General features: G+C 43.6%; 1 protein-coding gene across 3 annotated transcripts in view; it reads left to right on the top strand.

The window, feature by feature from the left end:
• Window positions 1-15,766, top strand: part of DYNC2H1 (dynein cytoplasmic 2 heavy chain 1) — an 852,364-nt gene extending 836,598 nt beyond the window's left edge. For 2 of the 3 annotated variants that reach the window (XM_075337458.1, XM_075337455.1), the window contains exons 88-89: window positions 6,624-6,740; window positions 15,507-15,766. In XM_075337458.1, the coding sequence (XP_075193573.1) occupies window positions 6,624-6,740; window positions 15,507-15,665 (276 nt within the window). In that variant the 3' untranslated portion in view covers window positions 15,666-15,766. The remainder of the gene's footprint in view (window positions 1-6,623; window positions 6,741-15,506) is intronic. The other variant, XM_075337457.1, reaches the window with a different exon arrangement.
• Window positions 15,767-20,644: the final 4,878 nt, after the last annotated feature.

The raw sequence follows: 20,644 nt of genomic DNA, 5'->3' as shown, positions 1-20,644 counted from the left end.
GGGTGCTCAGTACTCGTAACTAGTAATGAGCGATCACTACCATGCTCTATACTCATAACTAGTGATGAGCGAGTGCTCGGTACTCGTAACTAGTGATGAGCGAGCACTACCATGCTCGGTTACTTGGTACTCGCAACTAGTGATGAGCGAGCACTACCATGCTCGGGTACTTGGTACTCGTAACTAGTGGTTGGAAGCTCGGATGGGCTTGACTCGTGTACCGAGTATAATGGAAGTTAATGGGGAACGCAAGCATGTTTTCAGTAAGATCTTCCCATTGTTTTCCATTATACTCGGTACACGAGTTGAGCCTGTCCGAGCCTCCAACTACTTGTTACGAGTGCTGAGCATGGTAGTGCTCGCTCATCACTAATTATCACCAATCCTTTGAATAGGAGATATTTTTTAAAGATAGGTTATCTCTAAACGGTTACTCCCATCTGTAGCTTAGGCTCCACTAAACCTCCAACATATTGTTACGCACCTGGGGTTTACTATTTTAAGCATGTCTGTGTCAAAACATGCCATTCATCATTAGAAATTAAAAAGACTTATAAACCTCTTAGTATATTAGTCCATCTCCATCATGCCTGAGCTTCTTCTGTGCAATGCACATGTGCACTGCTGCTGGGCTCTTAAAAACGTCTTTATTACCTACCATTTTGGCAACATGGTATATTTGGAACACTATATTGCATGACAACATGGTGTTTAGTGTCCCTAAACTTAGTGACGTGTCCCTTAAGTGTATAAAGCAGATTGACAAAGACAGGAACTTGTCTGAAAGAACACAACAGCCGTGAAGAAGGAACGTCCGATGTCTGCGGGGATAATCCTTGTGCTGATTGCATCCTGCTGTAGTTCTGTGGGGACTTTTCTCCAGGGCAGGACACCCATTACTCAGACGTCACATCTCCTATGACGTCAATGGCACTTGACTGAGAGGCAAAAGAGATAATAATTCCTAAACAGCAGAGCCATAAAAGCAATTCATGGAAACTCGTATCCTCACCAGAGGCTCTTGTGCACGTTACTCATGCGCCTCTATTGTTCTGCACTGGGTGTAATATTCCCCGTGAAATTATATTATTTATTTTGGCCTCATCTGTGCTTGGGTTTAGCATTGTTCCGACACACCAAATTGTGTTTAACGACATTGTTCCATTATTGCACGCCTCATCGTTGAATAGCTGGATTTATAAGCAGAACAATTAGAGTATAATTAAAGGAAGTTGATTGATGATAATCGCTTCTCATTTAGGTGTCTTTAACCCTGCCATTATTCCTAAGCAGTTCTATTAACTGGACTCCAGTGCACGTGTGACAATCTATTAGCGCCGCATTGTAACTAATGAAATCCATTCATCCTCTGTTATCATGGCTGGAAATAGTTGCAAATGGAAGACTCCGCTTACCCGGCATTCCCTACGTATGCGCTAACTCCTGTCTAATCCTGCACTTTGTATCAGTCTCATTATACACAGGGTTATTAGTGTAAATTAATACCGTAATATCAACTATTAATGACAGAAGGGAGATACTGATTGTAATAATCAAAATTATATTATAGGAAATGGCAGAATACAAATAATATTGTAGTCTTCTTCCTCCTTGTTCATCGTTTTTCTTCTTTTTTTTTCTTTTTTTCTTCTCTTCTATGTTTCTTATCCTTCTCAATGATTTTTATCTTTAAAATGAATCTGTCAATAGGATCAACCCCCATAAGCCGTCTATTTGTGCATGCAGGTCACAAAAAGTTGAATAAAATGATTCCTTCATATCTGCTATCCGATGTTTTTTTCCAGCCAAATTCACCATTTTCTTAATATGTAAATGAGCTGTTAAGATCTATTGGCCCGGAGATAGATCTCCCTGAGAATCTGCTTCCAGAGCTTATTGTAAATGAAAGGGGGAATTACCAGTGTGAGACATGTAATGACTGACAGTCTGCTCTCCAGATCTACATGTCTCACAATGGTAACTCCTCCTTTAATATACAATAAGCTCTGGAAGATTCTCAGGGAGATTTTAACAGCTCATTTACACATTATTAGGAAAATATAGTTTTCTCTGGAATAAAACATCAGATTGCAGATATCAAAGCAGCATTTTTGATATGCCTTATGATGGTTAAAACCTTGACAGTTCATTCTCAGGAAGGCCCACAATGGTTGATCATTAGAATGAAGATCCCGTATGATTTATACAAACCTGCAGCTTAAATTGGTATTGCCTTGGTTTCGATTAAAACGACGGCTTAGGATCAACCAAAAAGTGGCCAATAAGACTCATTACTTACTTGCTATACCCCTGACCACTCCAGAAGGGATCGCTGAAGTTGTGATTGTCTGCTCCAGTCATGTACTTATGTGGCATCAGAGCTTCAGTAAATAGACTATCAGGGAATACTGGAGTGGTGAGAGATGGAATGGCCAAGAAATGCTTTTTAGGGCTTCCCCCGTGCCACTTTATCTGATTGTTCCTTTTGGACAACCCCTTTACCTTAAGAGCTTCTTTCATAAAGGCAAGTAAAATATATCTTTGTACCGTGTTAGCCAGTAGAGATAAAAAAAATTGTTTAAAAGAACAGAGAGTCCTCAGTGGTTGATACCTTTTAATGGCTAACTGAAAAGATGGTAATAATTGCAAGCTTTCGAGACTACTCAGGTCTCTTCATCAGGCATGGTATAACACAAAATCTGAAGAGTCACGTATTTATACACAACAGGACTTAGAATAGTGCAGTAAAAAAAAAAAAAAAAAAAAAGGAACAAGTTATATGAAACAGAACTATCTCTATGGCAGGGGGACAAGCTGTTCTAGCCATAAATACTGATGCAGTTCAGTGTGAAAGTTTTATTGTCCTTTGATAAGGGTCTGGTCCAGGGCTGTGACATGCTCGGATGGTCAGAGGAGCACATCTTTTAACTGATGTAAAAAGACATGAATCCATGAGACACATTCATTCCTTCATAAAGGCAGACACTTTTTAAGGGGGTTGTCCCAAACTTGAACATTCACTCCTAGGAGTCAACGTAGTAACACCACAAGAGAAAGCCGATTGGAGCTGAGGTGCGAATGCTTAAACTTGACTCCAGTCAGATAGAGCTCTTCAGAGCCTTGTCTTTGAGATTGCTGCGGGTCCCAGTGGTCAGTAAAGTTATCTCCAATTCTTGGATCCATAGCGTAGTGGAGAAATTTACCTTGGGAGAAACCCTTTAAAATGAAGCAGTTATGCCTTTCTACTAATTGCAATTTCTCTCGCCCAAGTCCCCATTAATGGATAACAATGTATCACCACTTTGCAGCTCTCTACATGTGATTTTGAATGAAGGATGCAGAGACAAATTCTTTAACATTAGTGCTGTTTTAAGCTAGATTTCTGCTATGACTGGATTTAGGCTATATGACAGTCATAGTAAAGGCACTAGTGCATATCGTGAGTAAGTACCTTAGTTATAGTTTAGAACTGCACTCATAATTCTGCAGGCTACAGAGCTGAAATCTCTTATCTGCCTTTGTTGATTCAGTGTCTGCTCCAAGGTTTCTTTGATAGTAACCAGCGATGTAAATACTTTTATTCCCTAAAGAAAGACATAAGTATTCTAGGAGTGATACCTTTATTGGCTAACCAGCTTTCAGAGCACAGAGGCTCCTTCTTCAGGCAGGTTTACAAATGAATTACTGAGTCAAGAGCACAACATTTAAGAGATGTTACAACACGACATTTGTGGATGGGTGAATGGGGCAATACCTCCTAAAGATAAGTTAAAGTTATAAAATGAAAGTTTTTGTTACAAAGGTAGAGGTGGTGGGAATGATATCATAGGAGTATGGTGATCTGGAGTCTGCCTGGTGGAGGTGTGATGTGTATCCGTGTAGTGAGAGTCCTTTTGTCAAAGATTGGAACATTCTTATTATTTATAATAATGGTGCCATTTTTTTCCATGGCGCTACATAATGAAAAGTACAATACTCAGGAACAATACACAGCACAGACAGGTGCAGGAAAAGAGCGGACCCGGCCCTCGAGGGCTCACAATATTATCAGCTTGAATTCCCAGATTTTTCTCTTTGTCATTCTTAAACTCTGATATTTCGATATTAAGACCTTTTAAATGTGTCATACTGTGTCCATGCCCAGAGAAAAGTCTTCCCATACGCCTGTCTTACTCATTTCTTATAATGTTCCTGTGCAGATTCATCCTCATTTGTGGATTTTAATTAGTTTCCCCAATAAAGGTTCCTCCAGGGCACCTTGTACACAGTATCATGTCTCCCACATTGGAGGATGTACATGAAAATGAATCCATGATCTGTATTTCTTTATAAAATGTGTTTAGAGGTCCTGCAAAAATGCCAGACCTGTACCCACATTTTACCAATAAACACATTCTGCATATCCAACATGATTCGGTCTATAAGATCATGGATTTCTCTTCATGTACATACTCCAATGTAGGACACATGATACAATGCACAAGGTGCCCTAGAGGAACTTTTATTGGGGAAACTAAGCAAAAACCTCAAACGAGGATGAATCTACGCAGGCACACTATAAGGAATGAGCCGGGCATGTGTGTGGGAAAACATTTCTCTGGAACTGGACACAGTATGACAGATTTAAAGGTCTTGATACGGAAAGGTCATTTTAAGGATGATAAAAAGGGAGAAATCTGGGAGTTAAAGCTGCTAAGAATGCTCCAGTTTTTAACAAAATGACAGTCTAACACTTGGATTTATGGCTCGCTACATGGACACATCATGTCACTCAGAGCAAGGATCACCAAGCTACGACTTAACTGCTTTAGACACATTGTACAAAGAGAGCAATCACTGGAGAAGGACATCATGGTCGGAAGAATAGAAGGAACAAGGTGAAGAGGAAGACCAGTAACCCGACGGCTTGATACAATCAGGAAAACTAGAGAGAAGATCCTGGAGGACCTAGTTGGCGGAGAAGACTTGGTGGACCTATCTAGGCTGCACAAGATCGATCTTCCTACAGAGCATTCATCCATCCAGATGCCATGGCTTGAGGTGGAGCTGAAGGGTGTTAAATAATAATAATGATAGCATGGATATTTCCCACCTCCATAAGACTGACTGCAGATCATCATACTCCTATGCCATCACTCCCACCATCTCTCCATTTGTACCTTCATTTTATAACCTTGGGTTATCTTTAAGAGGCATCGCTCCATTCACTCTATACAGAAATGTTCTGCTGTAACATCTCCTAAATGTTGTACTCCTCTCAATAATTCATTTGTAAACCCACCTGAAGACGGAGCCTTTGTGCTCTGGTTAACTAATAAAAATATCACTCCTAGAATACTTTTGTTTTTTTGGTGCCATTAAACGTATTTACATAAATGTTTCTGGCTAACACAGTACCACAGTAAAAAAATTTATTGTATATCATCGTTACTAGTAGAATTCTGAATGCAGCTAGTGACTGTAATATAATTTTATGTATTGCTAGTAAAGGGAACCGGTCACCAGATTTGTCCCTTTTATAAGCTGCGGCCAGCACCAGTGAGCGCTTATATACAGTGTTCTAGAATACTGTATATAAGAGCCCATCCACTCTGTATAACATATAAAAAGACCTTAATTATTCTCACCTGCAGGACGGTTGGTGCTGATGGGCATCGCTGGTCTTGGTCCGGCGCCTCCTCTACTCTGTACAGTCGTCGTCCTCCTTCCCAGCTCCTTGTAAATGACGCTTCCTACATCATCAACAAAGAGGCCACCATTGCGCTCTTGCGCATGCGCACTTTTCTATGCCCTCCTGAAAGCAGATCAAAGTATTGTACTGCGCGGGTGGTCTTTGATCTTTTCTGCACCTGTGCATTACAGTACTTTACATTGCCCTCAGCAGGGCAGATTAAAGTGCGCGTGTGTAGGAGCGCAATGAAGGCCTCTGTGTGAATGACGTAGGCCGTGTCATCCACACAAAGTTATGAAGGAGGACTGCGATGAAAGGAAGAGAGGAGGCGCTAGACCGAGGCCGGCAATGCCCATCGGACCTGACCACCTCGCAGGTGTGTATAAGAGAGGTCATTTTTTCATTATACAAATCAGCCTGGGCAATTATATACAGTATTCTAGAATACTGTATATAAGAGCTCACGGGTGGTGGCCGCAGCTTATAGGGGACAAATCTAGTGAGGGGTTCCCTTTAAAAGGGGTTTTCCAAGACTTAAAATGTTTTCTTCTGATCTTCATGTCCCTTTTTATAGTCCGCTCTCACTAAAATATGCCAGTCATTTTACTCTGCTTCCACTTGTGACCTCCTTTTGCTGAGCCACGTTAAAATTTCAGCCAGTTTTCTTTGCTTCCATTAATACTAAACCATGTAACCAGGCGGGGGGATGGGGGGACATTTCAGAGTTATCTTTATTACATTAGCAAATTCCTATGTGCTGGAAGCCAACAATGAGGAATTTTTGAGGTGTTTGTTTTGAAGTTGTGTTTCCTCTTCTCACACATCACGCGGCATTCCTGGTTTTCCTGTTATGTACATGTGTGCCTCCATGCCACTCTACCCGTCACGTAATTAGCACGGACAATTAGGTTAGAAATCTGCAGCTGAGCATCTCATATGTTTTCCTTGTTAGATAAGCGGATTACAGCTGGAAGGTTGCAGTTTTGATGGAAACCATCTTTCTGAAAACCAACACGACTCTCCGAGCGTATCAGTGGTGCCCCCTTGTTATATGGCCTGGATTTCACAGGTATGCAGGAAAGATCAAATACATTTAATTCTGACTTTACCCTTTCTATGAAGAATTCCAAGAAAAAGTAAGTGAAGCCTTTTGAAAGATCTGGATTTCTGCATTGATCTCAATTAACATGGGTCCTGATCGTTGTCTAATTCCGGCGTCACACGTTGCGATATATCGTGCGATATGTCGGCGGGGTCACAGAATTCGTGACGCACATCCGGCATCGTTAGAGATGTCGTACCATGTGACACCTCTGAACGACTGTGAACGAGCAAAAATACTCACCTTATCATTGCTTGTTGACACGTCGTTCATTTTCAAAATGTCGGTCCTCCATCTGTGCTCCGGTTGTTCATCGTTCCCGAGGCAACACACATCGCTCTGTGTGACACCCTGGGAACGACGAACACAGCTTACCTGCATCCCGCCGGCAATGCGGAAGAAGGAGGTGGGCGGGATGTTACGTCCAGCTCATCTCCTCCTCTCCGATTCTATTGACCGGCGGCTGTGTGACGTCGCTGTGACGCCGAACGTCCCTCCCCTTCAGGAAGAGGATATTCGCCGCCCACAGCGAGGTCGTGCGGGAGGTAAGTACATGTGACGGGTGTTTAACGACTTTCCGCGACACGGGCAATGAATTTCCCTTGACGCACAAATGACGGGGGCGGGTGCGATCGCTGATGCGATTGCACGATAAATTGTCCCGTGTAACGCCGGCCTAAGTCTCAATCTAAACTAATAATTTGCACGCAGATATGCTCGTTATCGCTTTCATTGAACATCCATAGTACAGTTAGAAAAAGTAAGTGAACCTCTGTGTTAATGAATTCTCCACAATTTAATCGACAAAAGGAGATGCGATTAGTGTGGGTTTCACTGATGTTTGGCGCAATAAACAAAGATTCACAAAGCCTGGTTACTGACAAAACTGTTCTTGAAAAGCACCTCTCACTTGTTCAAAAATTTAGTTAAATAACCTTGTAAAAATCCCTAATCTCCCTTTACTCTGACGTTTTTTGTTTCTTTTCCTTTTGTATTTTTTTTTTTGTTTTGTGCTGTATTGCTCCATTTTGGAGATATTTACATTTGTTAATTTTAGAGAACGTGTGAAATTTCTCCTTGCAGTCCAACGTGGCATTTCTCACGGCATGCGCTTTCATACCCTCCCTCCCAGGCGCTACCAATTGCAACTATGCAGCTGATCTAGTGTTCTCAGTCTCAGACGCTGCGGAGCTCTAATTGGCAGCAAGTAGGAGGGAGGGGTGAACATGCACGCCGCCAGAGAAGACTGGAGAAACGACCAATTGCACTGCAAACAGAAATTTCACATTCTGCTCTGTAAAAGAAGTGATTATCTCTGAAATGGAGAGACGCAGTGCAAAATAAAAAAGAGCGGCAGTATCAGGGGAGCTTAGGGATTTGTTTTACAACATATTTACCGTAACTCATTTTTTTGAGCAAGTGACAGGTCTAATTTAACCCCTTCACGACCGCGGGCCGTAAAATTACGTCCTATTTTAACGTGACTTAACGACCAGGGACGTAATTTTACGGCCTAAACTTCATTTGATTGCCGTGGCCATAGCAACGGCTTTCAAATGATGTCCCCTGCTGTTTCTTACAGCAGGGGACCTTTGCTTGACCCCAGGGGGGGTGGCATCGCCACCCCCTATCGACGATCGATGTGATTGGCTGTTCAAATCTGAACCGCCAACCACATCGATCGCACTAATTTCGGCAAAAATAATGCCCGAATTAGTGTGATCCTGTGAGATCCAGCTATGAGATGCCGCAGCTGCTGCAGCATATCATAGGTGGACCTCAAACATGCCGCCCCCAGCCCCTGCAGCACTGATTGGAGCGATCGTGCTATGACGCGCAATCGCTCCAATCAGTGTGCAGTGGGGCGGTCTGATCTGCCGGTGGCCGCCCTCCCCAGGCCTGTGCTGCTCTGGGGACCCTCCCCCAACATGGCTGCAGCGTGGAGTGGCTGGTACTTTTGGTACCACGCCACCGCTGCTGCCGCCGCAGACGCCGCCTCTGCTGTCACCGCGCCAGCTCCAAAGGTAAGTATTGCGCTCCGGCGATGGCCCCTGCGCGCTCCCGTGAAGGCCCCTGCGCGCTCCCGTGAAGGCCCCTGCCCGTGCCCCCCCAGATCTGCCCCCCTACGCCCCGATCTGCCCCCCTACGCCCCGATCTGCCCCCCGGCATCCCGATCTGCTCCCCACGCGATCTGCCTGCCTCCTCTGTCATCTCTATTCTGCTTCCAAGGTTCCTTCCTTCTGCCTTTGCTTCTCCGCCCCCTCTGCTCTCCCTCTAACCCCCCCCATCTGCCCCCCCTCTGCCCCCCCCTCTCCCCATCCCCCCCTGCCCCCCCCCCGACGTCCTCTTACCTGCCTTCACGGGTCGTCCGAGGTCTTCACTGGCCCGATCACATCTGCCTCCATCGCTGGGTCCTTCTGCTGATCTGTCCAACGTCCTGCCTGCTGCTGGTGTAAAGCTGTCTATCTCACTGCCTTCTTGTTCCTCTGCAACTCTTCTGGTCAGTGATCCTCTTGGTACTGTGAGTATAACTTTTTTTTTTTTTTTTTTCTTGTATCCTGTTCATTTTTACACTTCATCTGTCCGTGCGTCCCGCCAAGCGCTGATCAGGGATGCAGATAACGGATCTGCATCCGTGGTCAGTTTTTGGCATGACTTTTTTCCGTATTCGCGACGCTTTTTGTATCGCGTCCGTCCGTGCGTCCCGCCGAGCGCTGATCAGGGATGCAGATAACGGATCGGCATCCCTGCTCAATTTTTGGCATGACTTTTTTTTCCGTATCCCCGACGCTTTTTGTATCGCGTCCGTCCGTGCGTCCCGCCGAGCGCTGATCAGGGATGCAGATAACGGATCGGCATCCCTGCTCAATTTTTGGCGTGACTTTTTTTTCCGTATCCCCGACGCTTTTTGTATCGCGTCCGTCCGTGCGTCCCGCCGAGCGCTGATCAGGGATGCAGATAACGGATCGGCATCCCTGCTCAATTTTTGGCGTGACTTTTTTCCGTATTCGCGACGCTTTTTGTATCGCGTCCGACCGTGCGTCCCGCCGAGCGCTGATCAGGGATGCAGATAACGGATCGGCATCCCTGCTCAATTTTTGGCGTGACTTTTTTCCGTATTCGCGACGCTTTTTGTATCGCATCCGTCCGTGCGTCCCGCCGAGCGCTGATCAGGGATGCAGATAACGGATCGGCATCCCTGCTCAATTTTTGGCGTGACTTTTTTCCGTATTCGCGACAATTTTTGTATGGCATCCGTCTGTGCGTCCCGCCGAGCGCTGATCAGGGATGCACATAACATATCTGCATCCATGGTCAATTTTTGGCGTGACTTTTTTTTTTACGTATCCCCGACGCTTTTTTTATCGCATCCGACCGTGCGTCCTGCAGCGGCCGATCAGTGCACTGCGTCTGTGCGTTTGAAAAGTCAAATGGCGCTCCTTCTCTTCTGAGCCCCGCCATGCGCCCAAACAATTACTTTCCACCACATATGAGGTATCTGCGTACTCAGGAGAAAATGCACAATACGTTTTATGGTGCATTTTTTCCTGATATCCTTGTGAAAAAAAAAGCTACCTAGTTGAAGCAACCGTTTTGTGGTAAAAAAAATTTTTTTCTTTTCACGGCTCAACGCTATAAACTTCTGTGAAGCCCCCAGGTGTTCAAAGTGCTCACCAAACATCTAGAAAAATTATTTGAGGGCTCTAGTTTCCAAAATGGTGTCACTTGTGGGGGAGCTCCACTGTTTAGGCACCATAGGGGGTCTCCAAGCGTGACATGGCGTCCGCTAATGATTCCAACCAATTTTGCTGTCAAATGGCGCTCCTTCTCTTCTGAGCCCCGCCATGCGCCCAAACAATTACTTTCCACCACATATGATGTATCTGCGTACTCAGGAGAAAATGCACAATACATTTTATGGTGCATTTTTTCCTGTTACCCTTGTGAAAAAAAAAGCTACCTAATTGAAGCAACCGTTTTGTGGTAAAAAAAATTTTTTTTCTTTTCACGGCTCAACGCTATAAACTTCTGTGAAGCCCCCAGGTGTTCAAAGTGCTCACCAAACATCTAGAAAAATTATTTGAGGGCTCTAGTTTCCAAAATGGGGTCACTTGTGGGGGAGCTCCATTGTTTAGGCACCTCAGGGGGTCTTCAAACCTGACATGGCGTCCGCTAATGAGTGCAGCTAATTTTGCATTTAAATGGCGCTCCTTGCCTTCCGAGCACTGCCGTGTGTCCAAACATTTGATTTCCACCACATATGAGGTATCTGCGTACTCAGGAGAAAATGGACAATACATTTTATGGTGCATTTTTTCCTGTTACCCTTGTGAAAAAAAAAGCTACCTAGTTGAAGCAACAGTTTTGTGGTAAAAAAAAATTTTTTTCTTTTCACGGCTCAACGTTATAAACTTCTGTGAAGCCCCCAGGTGTTCAAAGTGCTCATCAAACATCTAGAAAAAATATTTGAGGGCTCTAGTTTCCAAAATGGGGTCACTTGTGGGGGAGCTCCATTGTTTAGGCACCTCAGGGGGTCTTCAAACCCGACATGGCGTCCGCTAATTAGTGCAGCTAATTTTGCATTTAAATGGCGCTCCTTGCCTTCCGAGCACTGCCGTGTGTCCAAACATTTGATTTCCACCACATATGAGGTATCTGCGTACTCAGGAGAAAATGGACAATACATTTTATGTTGCATTTTTTCCCGATACCCTTGTGAAAAAAAAAGCTACCTAGTTGAAGCAACAGTTTTGTGGTAAAAAAAAAAATTTTTTCTTTTCACGGCTCAACGTTATAAACTTCTGTGAAGCCCCCAGGTGTTCAAAGTGCTCATCAAACATCTAGAAAAAATATTTGAGGGCTCTAGTTTCCAAAATGGGGTCACTTGTGGGGGAGCTCCATTGTTTAGGCACCTCAGGGGGTCTTCAAACCCGACATGGCGTCCGCTAATGAGTGCAGCTAATTTTGCGTTCAAAAATTCAAATGGCGCTCCTTCCCTTCCGAGCTCCGCTGTGCACCCAAACAATTGATTTTTACCACATATGAGGTATCGGCGTACTCAGGAGAAAATGCACAATAAATTGTAGGGTGCACTTTCTCTTTTCTCCCTTGTGAAAATGAAAATTTTATGGCTAAAGTAACATTTTTGTGTTAAAAAGTAAAATTTTCATTTTTTCCTTCCACATTGCTTTGGTTCCTGTGAAGCACCTAAAGGGTTAATAAACTTTTTGGATGTGGTTTTGAGCAGAGTGAGGGGTGCAGTTTTTAGAATGGGGTCACTTTTGGGTATTTTCTGTCACCTCGGTCTCTCAAAGTCACCTCAAATGTGATGTGATGTCCCTAAAAAAAATTATTTTCTAAATTTTGTTTGAAAAATGAGAAATTGCTGATGAACTTTGACCCCTTCTAACTTCCTAACGAAAAAAAAATTTGTTTCGAAAATTGCGCTGATGTAAAGTAGACAAGTGGGAAATGTTATTTAGTAACTATTTTGTGTGACATATTTCTCAGATTTATGGGCATAAATTTTCAAAGTTTGAAAATTGCGAAATTTTCAAAATTTTCGCCAAATTTCCTAAATTTTCCACAAATAAACGCAAAAAATATCGGCCTAAATTTACCACTGACATGAAGTACAATATGTCACGAAAAAACAATCTCAGAATCGCCAGGATCCGTTGAAGCGTCCCAGAGTTATAACCTGTCAAAGTGACACTGGTCAGAATTGCAAAAAATGGCCCGGTCATTAGGGTGTTTTAGTGGCCGGGGGTGAAGGGGTTAAGAAACAATTTTGAACCATGCCTATAGGCAAAGTGAAACCTCAGAAGACAAATTCTAACTCATCAGGATGGAAAAGGCTTGAAAAGCATTGCTAAAGACCTAAGTGTACATAAATCCACAGTTAGACATTATTTTTATTTTTTTTACAAATGGAGAAAATTCAGAACTGTTGCTATTCAGTCCATGCGCACAATAGACAATAAGAAAAGAGGTGAGAACGATCACAATGGTAACAGCAGCAGATCTACTGAAGACAATACAAGCTGGAAAACCCTTGGTTCAGATGACCACCATTAATGAGGCCTCCTGAGACCAAACTCTATATTGCACAGTTTCAAAAGACTTTCTTGCTCAGTAGTGCTCGAATCCTTGAGCTGGCAAAGCTTTTAAATATTCCCTTGCATATGTGCAGGCCATAGGCGGCCCTCATTGTGCGGTTTGTGACGTCACACACTCAGGACTATTCCATATCTTAATGACGTCATGACTAATCGCACTACCGACCGGAGCATGGTCCATGCAAACCAGACTAATGTCCAAATTATGCGCGTGGACCTGAGGAGGAATATCATCCACTTATTTAAAGTTAAACTGAATACCATAGTGCACCGCAAATGATGGACTATGGCCTTTAAAATATGATCACTTGGATATCACTAAGCTTATGCTTTTCAAACTTTTTTTTTGTTTTTTATTGCCTAACCACATGGTCATCTCTTTTTAGCTTCCCCCATGCTAACTAGCGTTTAGTATATGGCAGCAGTGAGTATCATTCTTTAACTCATTTGTGACGATGTGCACTTGTTGGGATCGTTCATTTCTTTGTTGTATCACACAAGTATTATTTCATACTTCTGAGCAAATGTTGAGACAAAAGTAGATCTTTTTTGGACAACTGCACAATGCTATGTTTGGAGAAAAAAATGAGCACTGCACTCCAACACCAACGCATTATCCCAACTATGAAGTATGGACTCATAGTTTGGGTCCACCTTGCTGCCTCAGGTTCTAGAATCCTTGGAATCATTTAGTAAGGACAGCCTTTCATTACCTCAAGCTGAAGAGACATTGGGTGATGCAACAAGACAGTGACCCAAACCACACAAAGAAAATAAATAATGACTGATTAAAATGATTTATGTTTTGGAACAACCAAGTTAGAATCCTGACCTTCACCGCGTCAATATGCTGTGGAATCACATAAAGAGGACTGTGCACACAAGGCATCCCAGAAATATTGATGAACTTAAAAAACACATTTACCGAAAAGAATGGCCAAAAATGTATCCTTGCTTTTGTCCAAATCTTACTTGCAGATGTAAGAAACTTTTGAAGGAGGTGATTGCTGCTAAAGGAGAATGTACAAGTTATTAAAGGGAATCTGTCAGGTAGATTTCAGACCCAAAACTATATGCGCATGTAGCTCTTTCAAAGACATATCCAGCAATACCTTTACATGGCCAGCATGAGAAATCAATGTTCATGAGAAATCAATGCGTGTGAGGCTGAAGAGCTATGGTACTATTGAAGCCTCCGTCGCTTCAGTTCTATTCCTCACCCAGCGTTGCCTCCTCCTACTTGACTGACATACTCTAGGCTGTGTGATTTCAGGGAAAGGAGTTGTTAGTCAAGCAGGAGGAGACGGCACTGGGTGAGGAATAAAGCTGGAGTGACGGAGGTTTCAGATCTACCATAGTTCTTGACCCTCATGTCTATATTAGTTGAATGCTGATTTCTCAGTAGCTGAGGAATGGGATGATCCATGTACATAGTTTGGGATAAATAGTTTGTGATATGAAATCCTGCTGACATTCCTTTTAAGCATATCTTTGCACAAATCCTGGTATTTCCAAAGGATAAATGTACTTTTTCTTGTAACTATAATATTTAATACTTATAGATTGTAATAGATGTGTTTGTCCTGTCTAGTATAATCTAGCCACATATATTAATGTCGCTTTGGGTATTCTGGCCCATTTATCAACATTTTGAAGACGGGGCTAAAGGCTACTTTACACACTGCGATATCGGTCCCGATATCGCTAGTGTGGGTACCCGCCCCCATCTGTTGCGCGACACAGGCAAATCGCTGCCCGTGCCGCACAACAGCCGTCACACATACTTACCTGTCCGTCGACGTCGCTGTGACGGGCGAACCGCCTCCTTTCTAAGGGAGCGGTCCATGCGGCGTCTCAGCAACGTCACTGAAGCGTCACTGAACCGCCGCCCAATAGCAGCGGAGGGGCGGAGATGAGCGGGACGTAACATCCCGCCCACCTCCTTCCTTCCTCATAGCGGCCGGGAGGCAGGTAGGGGGAGCTTCCTCGTTCCTGCGGCGTCACACGCAGCGATGTGTGCTGCCGCAGGAACGAGGAACAACTTCGTTACTGCTGCAGTAACGATTTTTAAGAATGGACCCCCATGTCGCCGATTAGCGATTTTGCACGTTTTTGCAACGATGCAAAATCGCTTATCGGTGTCACACGCAACGGCATCGCTAATGCGGCCGGATGTGCGTCACAAATTCCGTGACCCCAACGACTCCGCATTAGCGATGTCGCAGCGTGTAAAGCCCCCTTAAGGTTTATGAGGGAGAATAACAGGAACTTAAGAACAATAAATGAATTACAAATATATTTTCAAGGACTGGTTTTAAAAAAATAAAATCTGGTTCTCGGCCTCCCCTGATTTCCCCGATTCCTGTTCTGACAATTACCCTAACAGCAGTGACTATTTGGGGCTGACTTCCCTTTGGGTCAGGAGCGATTGGTGAGTTGAATGTCATGTCTAGTTTTTCAAACCAGTCTGAGCCCTTTAAATGTAATTTTTAGCCCCAAATCATTTAAGTCCTTAGAGTATAAATAGATATACCCATATTTTAGGTCTGTGACTTCAAACGGACATAGTACTCTTTAGGGCTGTGTGAAGTAATTTCTTATGTATTTTTCTCAGCAGTCCTCAGGGATCTACTCCCCAGGAGAGTGCATTTCCTTACCGGTGTACACCAGTGCCGAGAGGGATCGTGTGGTCACCAATATAGACCTACCATGCGGTGGAAGCCAGAACTGCTGGATCCAGTGCGGAGCCGCTTTGTTTCTTAAGAATCAGTAGAAATTGCATTATCTATTGTTAATACAAAGAGTTTGCTATATTTTATAGTCTTATTGCATTTCATTTTATGTGGTCAATTATAAATTAAACATGCTTCTGTATTTGGATGAAATCCTATATTTATTAAGTGTTTACGTTCATATTACAAATCTCTGAGTTTATATGCTATTGAACATGTCACCACAGAATGGGTGTGAGATATATATATATATATATACACAGTGCCTACAAGTAGTATTCAACCCCCTGCAGATTTAGCAGGTTTGATAAGATGCAAATAAGTTAGAGCCTGCAAACTTCAAACAAGAGCAGGATTTATTAACAGATGCACAAATCTTACAAACCAACAAGTTATGTTGCTCAGTTAAATTTTAATAAATTTTCAACATAAAAGTGTGGGTCAATTATTATTCAACCCCTAGGTTTAATATTTTGTGGAATAACCCTTGTTTGCAATTACAGCTAATAATCGTCTTTTATAAGACCTGATCAGGCCGGCACAGGTCTCTGGAGTTATCTTGGCCCACTCCTCCATGCAGATCTTCTCCAAGTTATCTCGGTTCTTTGGGTGTCTCATGTGGACTTTAATCTTGAGCTCCTTCCACAAGTTTTCAATTGGGTTAAGGTCAGGAGACTGACAAGGCCACTGCAACACCTTGATTTTTTCCCTCTTGAACCAGGCCTTGGTTTTCTTGGCTGTGTGCTTTGGGTCGTTGTCTTGTTGGAAGATGAAATGACGACCCATCTTAAGATCCTTGATGGAGGAGCGGAGATTCTTGGCCAAAATCTCCAGGTAGGCTGTGCTATCCATCTTCCCATGGATGCGGACCAGATGGCCAGGCCCCTTGGCTGAGAAAAAGCCCCACAGCATGATGCTGCCACCGCCATGCTTGACTGTAGGGATGGTATTCTTGGGGTCGTATGTAGTGCCATCCAGTCTCCAAACGTCACGTGTGTGGTTGGCACCAAAGATCTCGATCTTGGTCTCATCAGACCAGACAGAGAACGTTGAACCAGTCTGTCTCAGAGTCCTCCAAGTGATCATGAGCAAACTGTAGACGAGCCTTGACATGACGCTTTGAAAGTAAAGGTACCTTACGGGCTCGTCTGGAACGGAGACAATTGCGGTGGAGTACGTTACTTATGGTATTGACTGAAACCAATGTCCCAACTGCCATGAGATCTTCCCGGAGCTCCTTCCTTGTTGTCCTTGGGTTAGCCTTGACTCTTCGGACAAGCCTGGCCTCGGCACGGGTGGAAACTTTCAAAGGCTGTCCAGGCCGTGGAAGGCTAACAGTAGTTCCATAAGCCTTCCACTTCCGGGTGATGCTCCCAACAGTGGAGACAGGTAGGCCCAACTCCTTGGAAAGGGTTTTGTACCCCTTGCCAGCCTTGTGACGCTCCACGATCTTGTCTCTGATGGCCTTGGAATGCTCCTTTGTCTTTCCCATGTTGACCAAGTATGAGTGCTGTTCACAAGTTTGGGGAGGGTCTTAATTAGTCAGAAAAGGCTGGAAAAAGAGATAATTAATCCAAACATGTGAAGCTCATTGTTCTTTGTGCCTGAAATACTTCTTAATACTTTAGGGGAACCAAACAAAATTCTGGTGGTTTGAGGGGTTGAATAATAAATGACCCTCTGAATAAACTTTTCACAATTTAAAAAAAAAAAAATAACATTCTTTTTTGCTGCAGTGCATTTCACACTTCCAGGCTGATCTACAGTCCAAATGTCACAATGCCAAGTTAATTCCGAATGTGTAAACCTGCTAAATCTGCAGGGGGTTGAATACTACTTGTAGGGACTGTATGTATGTATGTATGTATGTATGTATGTATGTATGTATGTATGTATATATATATATATATATATATATATATATATATATATATATATATATATATATATATATATATATATATAAATACACACACACACAAACCTTTTAACACTGTTTTTAGTGAATGAAGGAAAGGAGAGATCTAAATCAAATCCTAAGTCAATATTTGGTATGTCCATTTTGCCTTTAAAGCAGCATTATTCTATTTTTCTTTTAAGGAACTCAGCAAGACGGTTGTTCCAAACATCTTGGAGAACTAACCTCAGATCTTCTGTGTATGAAGCTTGTGCAGATCCTCCTGTCTCTTCATGTGGTCCCAAACCAACTGGATGATGTTGAGATCAGAGCTCTGTGGGGGCCGATCATCACCTCCAGGACTCCTCATTCTTCTTTACACTGAATATGACATTAGCTGTATGTATGCGGTCGTTGTCCGGCTGCAGAATAAATTTGAAACCAATCCGATGTCTCCCTGATGATATTTCATGCTGGATAAGTATCCTCCTGTATTTCTCAGCATTGAGGACACCAAGGAATAGGCAACGCTGAGGACCATAGACGTCCTAATCGACCAAGAAAGCGTAGTGCAACAGATAACAGACACGTTATGGTTATTGCTATTCAACATCGGAAGACGTACAGCAGTGCCATCAGTTCAGAATTGCAACAACCAGTGGGACCCAACTACACCTATCTACTGTTCAGAGAGGTCCGGACAAAAGTCTTCATGGAATAATTATGACGAAAAACCATACTTTGGACATGAAAACAAGGCCAAGCGACTCAACTATGCACAAAAATATGGGAACTGGGGTGCAGAAAAATGGCAGCTTCTCTGGGTTGATGAGTGAAAATGTGATATATTTGCTGTAACGGAAGCAGTTTGTTCACCAGAGGCCAGATAGAGAGAGGTACATTGAGGGTCTGTAGGAACAGTAAAGCACAATGGAGGGTCCTGGCAATTCAACAGATGAAATTGGGGATTTGATCAGGATTAATGGTGTCCTGAATGCTGTGAAATACAGGCAGACACTTATCATCATGATGTACTACATGGTAGGCGTCGGATTGGCTCCAAAGTTATTCTGCAGCTGCCAGACAAAAACTCAAAACATACAACCACTGAATATCTATCTTTAGTGTAAAGAAGAACAAAGAGTCCTGGAAGTGATGAATTGGCCCCACAGGGCCCTGATCTCAATATCATTGAGTATGTAGAGAGCAGGATTTCCACAAGCCTCATACCCAGAAAGTATATGGTTGGTTCTTTAATATGTTTGGAACACCGTCCCAGGTGAGTATCTTCAAAAACTACGTGCAAGTGTATCTTAAAAAGCTGATGAAGGCAAAGAGCAGCCACCAAACACTGACTTAGATTCCTCTCTTGTTTATTCACTTTTCATTTTGATAGTTAATAAAAAATAAACTATTAACACTTCAGTGTTTTAAAGTAGTCATACTTTGCAACATTTACTCCACACCTGCCTAAAACTTTTGCATAGTACTGTTTGTGCATGTGTGTAAACATACAGTATATCAAGAAAGCGAGTGCACACCTCACAGTTTTGTTAATATTTTATTATATCTTTTTATGGGAAAAACACTGACGATGTGACAATGTGATACATTGTACAGTAGTCAATGTACAGCTTGTATAACAAGGTAAATTTGGTGCCCTCTAGATAAGTCAACACATCACCATTAACCCCTTAACAACCGCCAATACGCCTTTTAACGGCGTCAAATTAGGGAACTTCTTCCAAACCGCCGCTTTTTAATGGCGGTCGGAAAAAAGGGTCTAGCGCCCCCCAGAGTCGGAAAATTTCCGGGGTCTCAGCTGCCGGGGGTAGCTGAGACCCTGGAGATCATGATTCAGGCCGGTTTTTCCGGTCCCCGCTCACGTGATCACCGGTACAAACCGTTTACCGATGATCACCTTACAGTAAATAACCGCGCCGGTAAAAAATCATTTATCTCCCATCTGGCATAAACAAACATGTCAGATGGGAGATAAATCTCATCCCCGGTCCTCTCTGGTCCCCCGGTGTTGCCAAAGTGTCCCCCCCGACCCCCACCTTCCTCCCGAAAATCCAACATGGCGCCGCGCACACCGGCGCGCACAGCAGCGCGGCGGCCGCATTTACCCTTTTCCTCTGGTTTCTGTCGCATGTGCTATGACACATACGACAGAAAACTGCTCCCCAGGCCCTGCCAGGTCACCCCCTATATCCCCCCGGTGTCCCCCGTACCTTTTCCAGCCTTCATCCACCGCGATCCCCCCCTCCTTCACAGCAGACGCTGGTCACACGTGCAGAGCGCGGCTGTTAGCTCAGCTTCCTGGTTTGCTTTCAGAGACGCTGGCTGCTGCTGCTCAGCAAACTGCAGCTGTGACCCGCGGAGGGTGGGTGCAAATTCTTTGCACCCACTCTCCTCACATGGAGGGTCTGCACTCCTAGAAAATGGGGGATACGTTCCCTGAACGTGCCCCCCATATTCTAGAAGGTCCAGAATCGCAGCGGGACTTCCAAAATGGATTACTGCGGACCCGATTTTTTTTTTCTTTTCAATAAATTGGTGAAAGGGAATGTTTTTGGGGAGTGTTTTTTCAAATAAATTTTTTTTTTGTTGTCAATTTTTTTTTTTATTACTGTCAATTAGTTATGTCTGGTATCAAATAGACGCCGTGACATAACTAATTGCTGGGCTTGATGCCAGGTGACATTACACATCTGGTATCAACCCCAATTATTACCCCGTTTGCCACCGCACCAGGGCAACGGGATGAGTTGGGGCGAAAGGCACTAAAGGGCGCCAGCTTAGAATATGCAGGGGCTGGGACGTTATATATGTTTGACATCTATCCATTCATCCATCGTAGCATTTTAGGCTATGTGCCCACAATCGGGGTTTGCAGCGTTTTGGGCGCAGAGTGTTTTCCCTTCATCCATAACGCTGCAATGTGCAATAGAAGCACAGTGGAAGGATTTTTAGAAATCTCATGCCCATTGTGCTTCTTTTCTCCGCAGCATAAATCGACCTGTGGCGCAGTTTCCCCAGCCTCAGCATGTCAATTTATGCTGCAGAGATGAGTGTTCTCCGCAGGTAGAATAGAACTAAAGTCCACAGCAGCCTGAACCC

This window comes from Anomaloglossus baeobatrachus, chromosome 2 (genome assembly GCF_048569485.1).
Source record: "Anomaloglossus baeobatrachus isolate aAnoBae1 chromosome 2, aAnoBae1.hap1, whole genome shotgun sequence".
Lineage (NCBI taxonomy): Eukaryota > Metazoa > Chordata > Amphibia > Anura > Aromobatidae > Anomaloglossus > Anomaloglossus baeobatrachus.
This window is presented reverse-complemented; position numbering and strand designations above follow the sequence as displayed.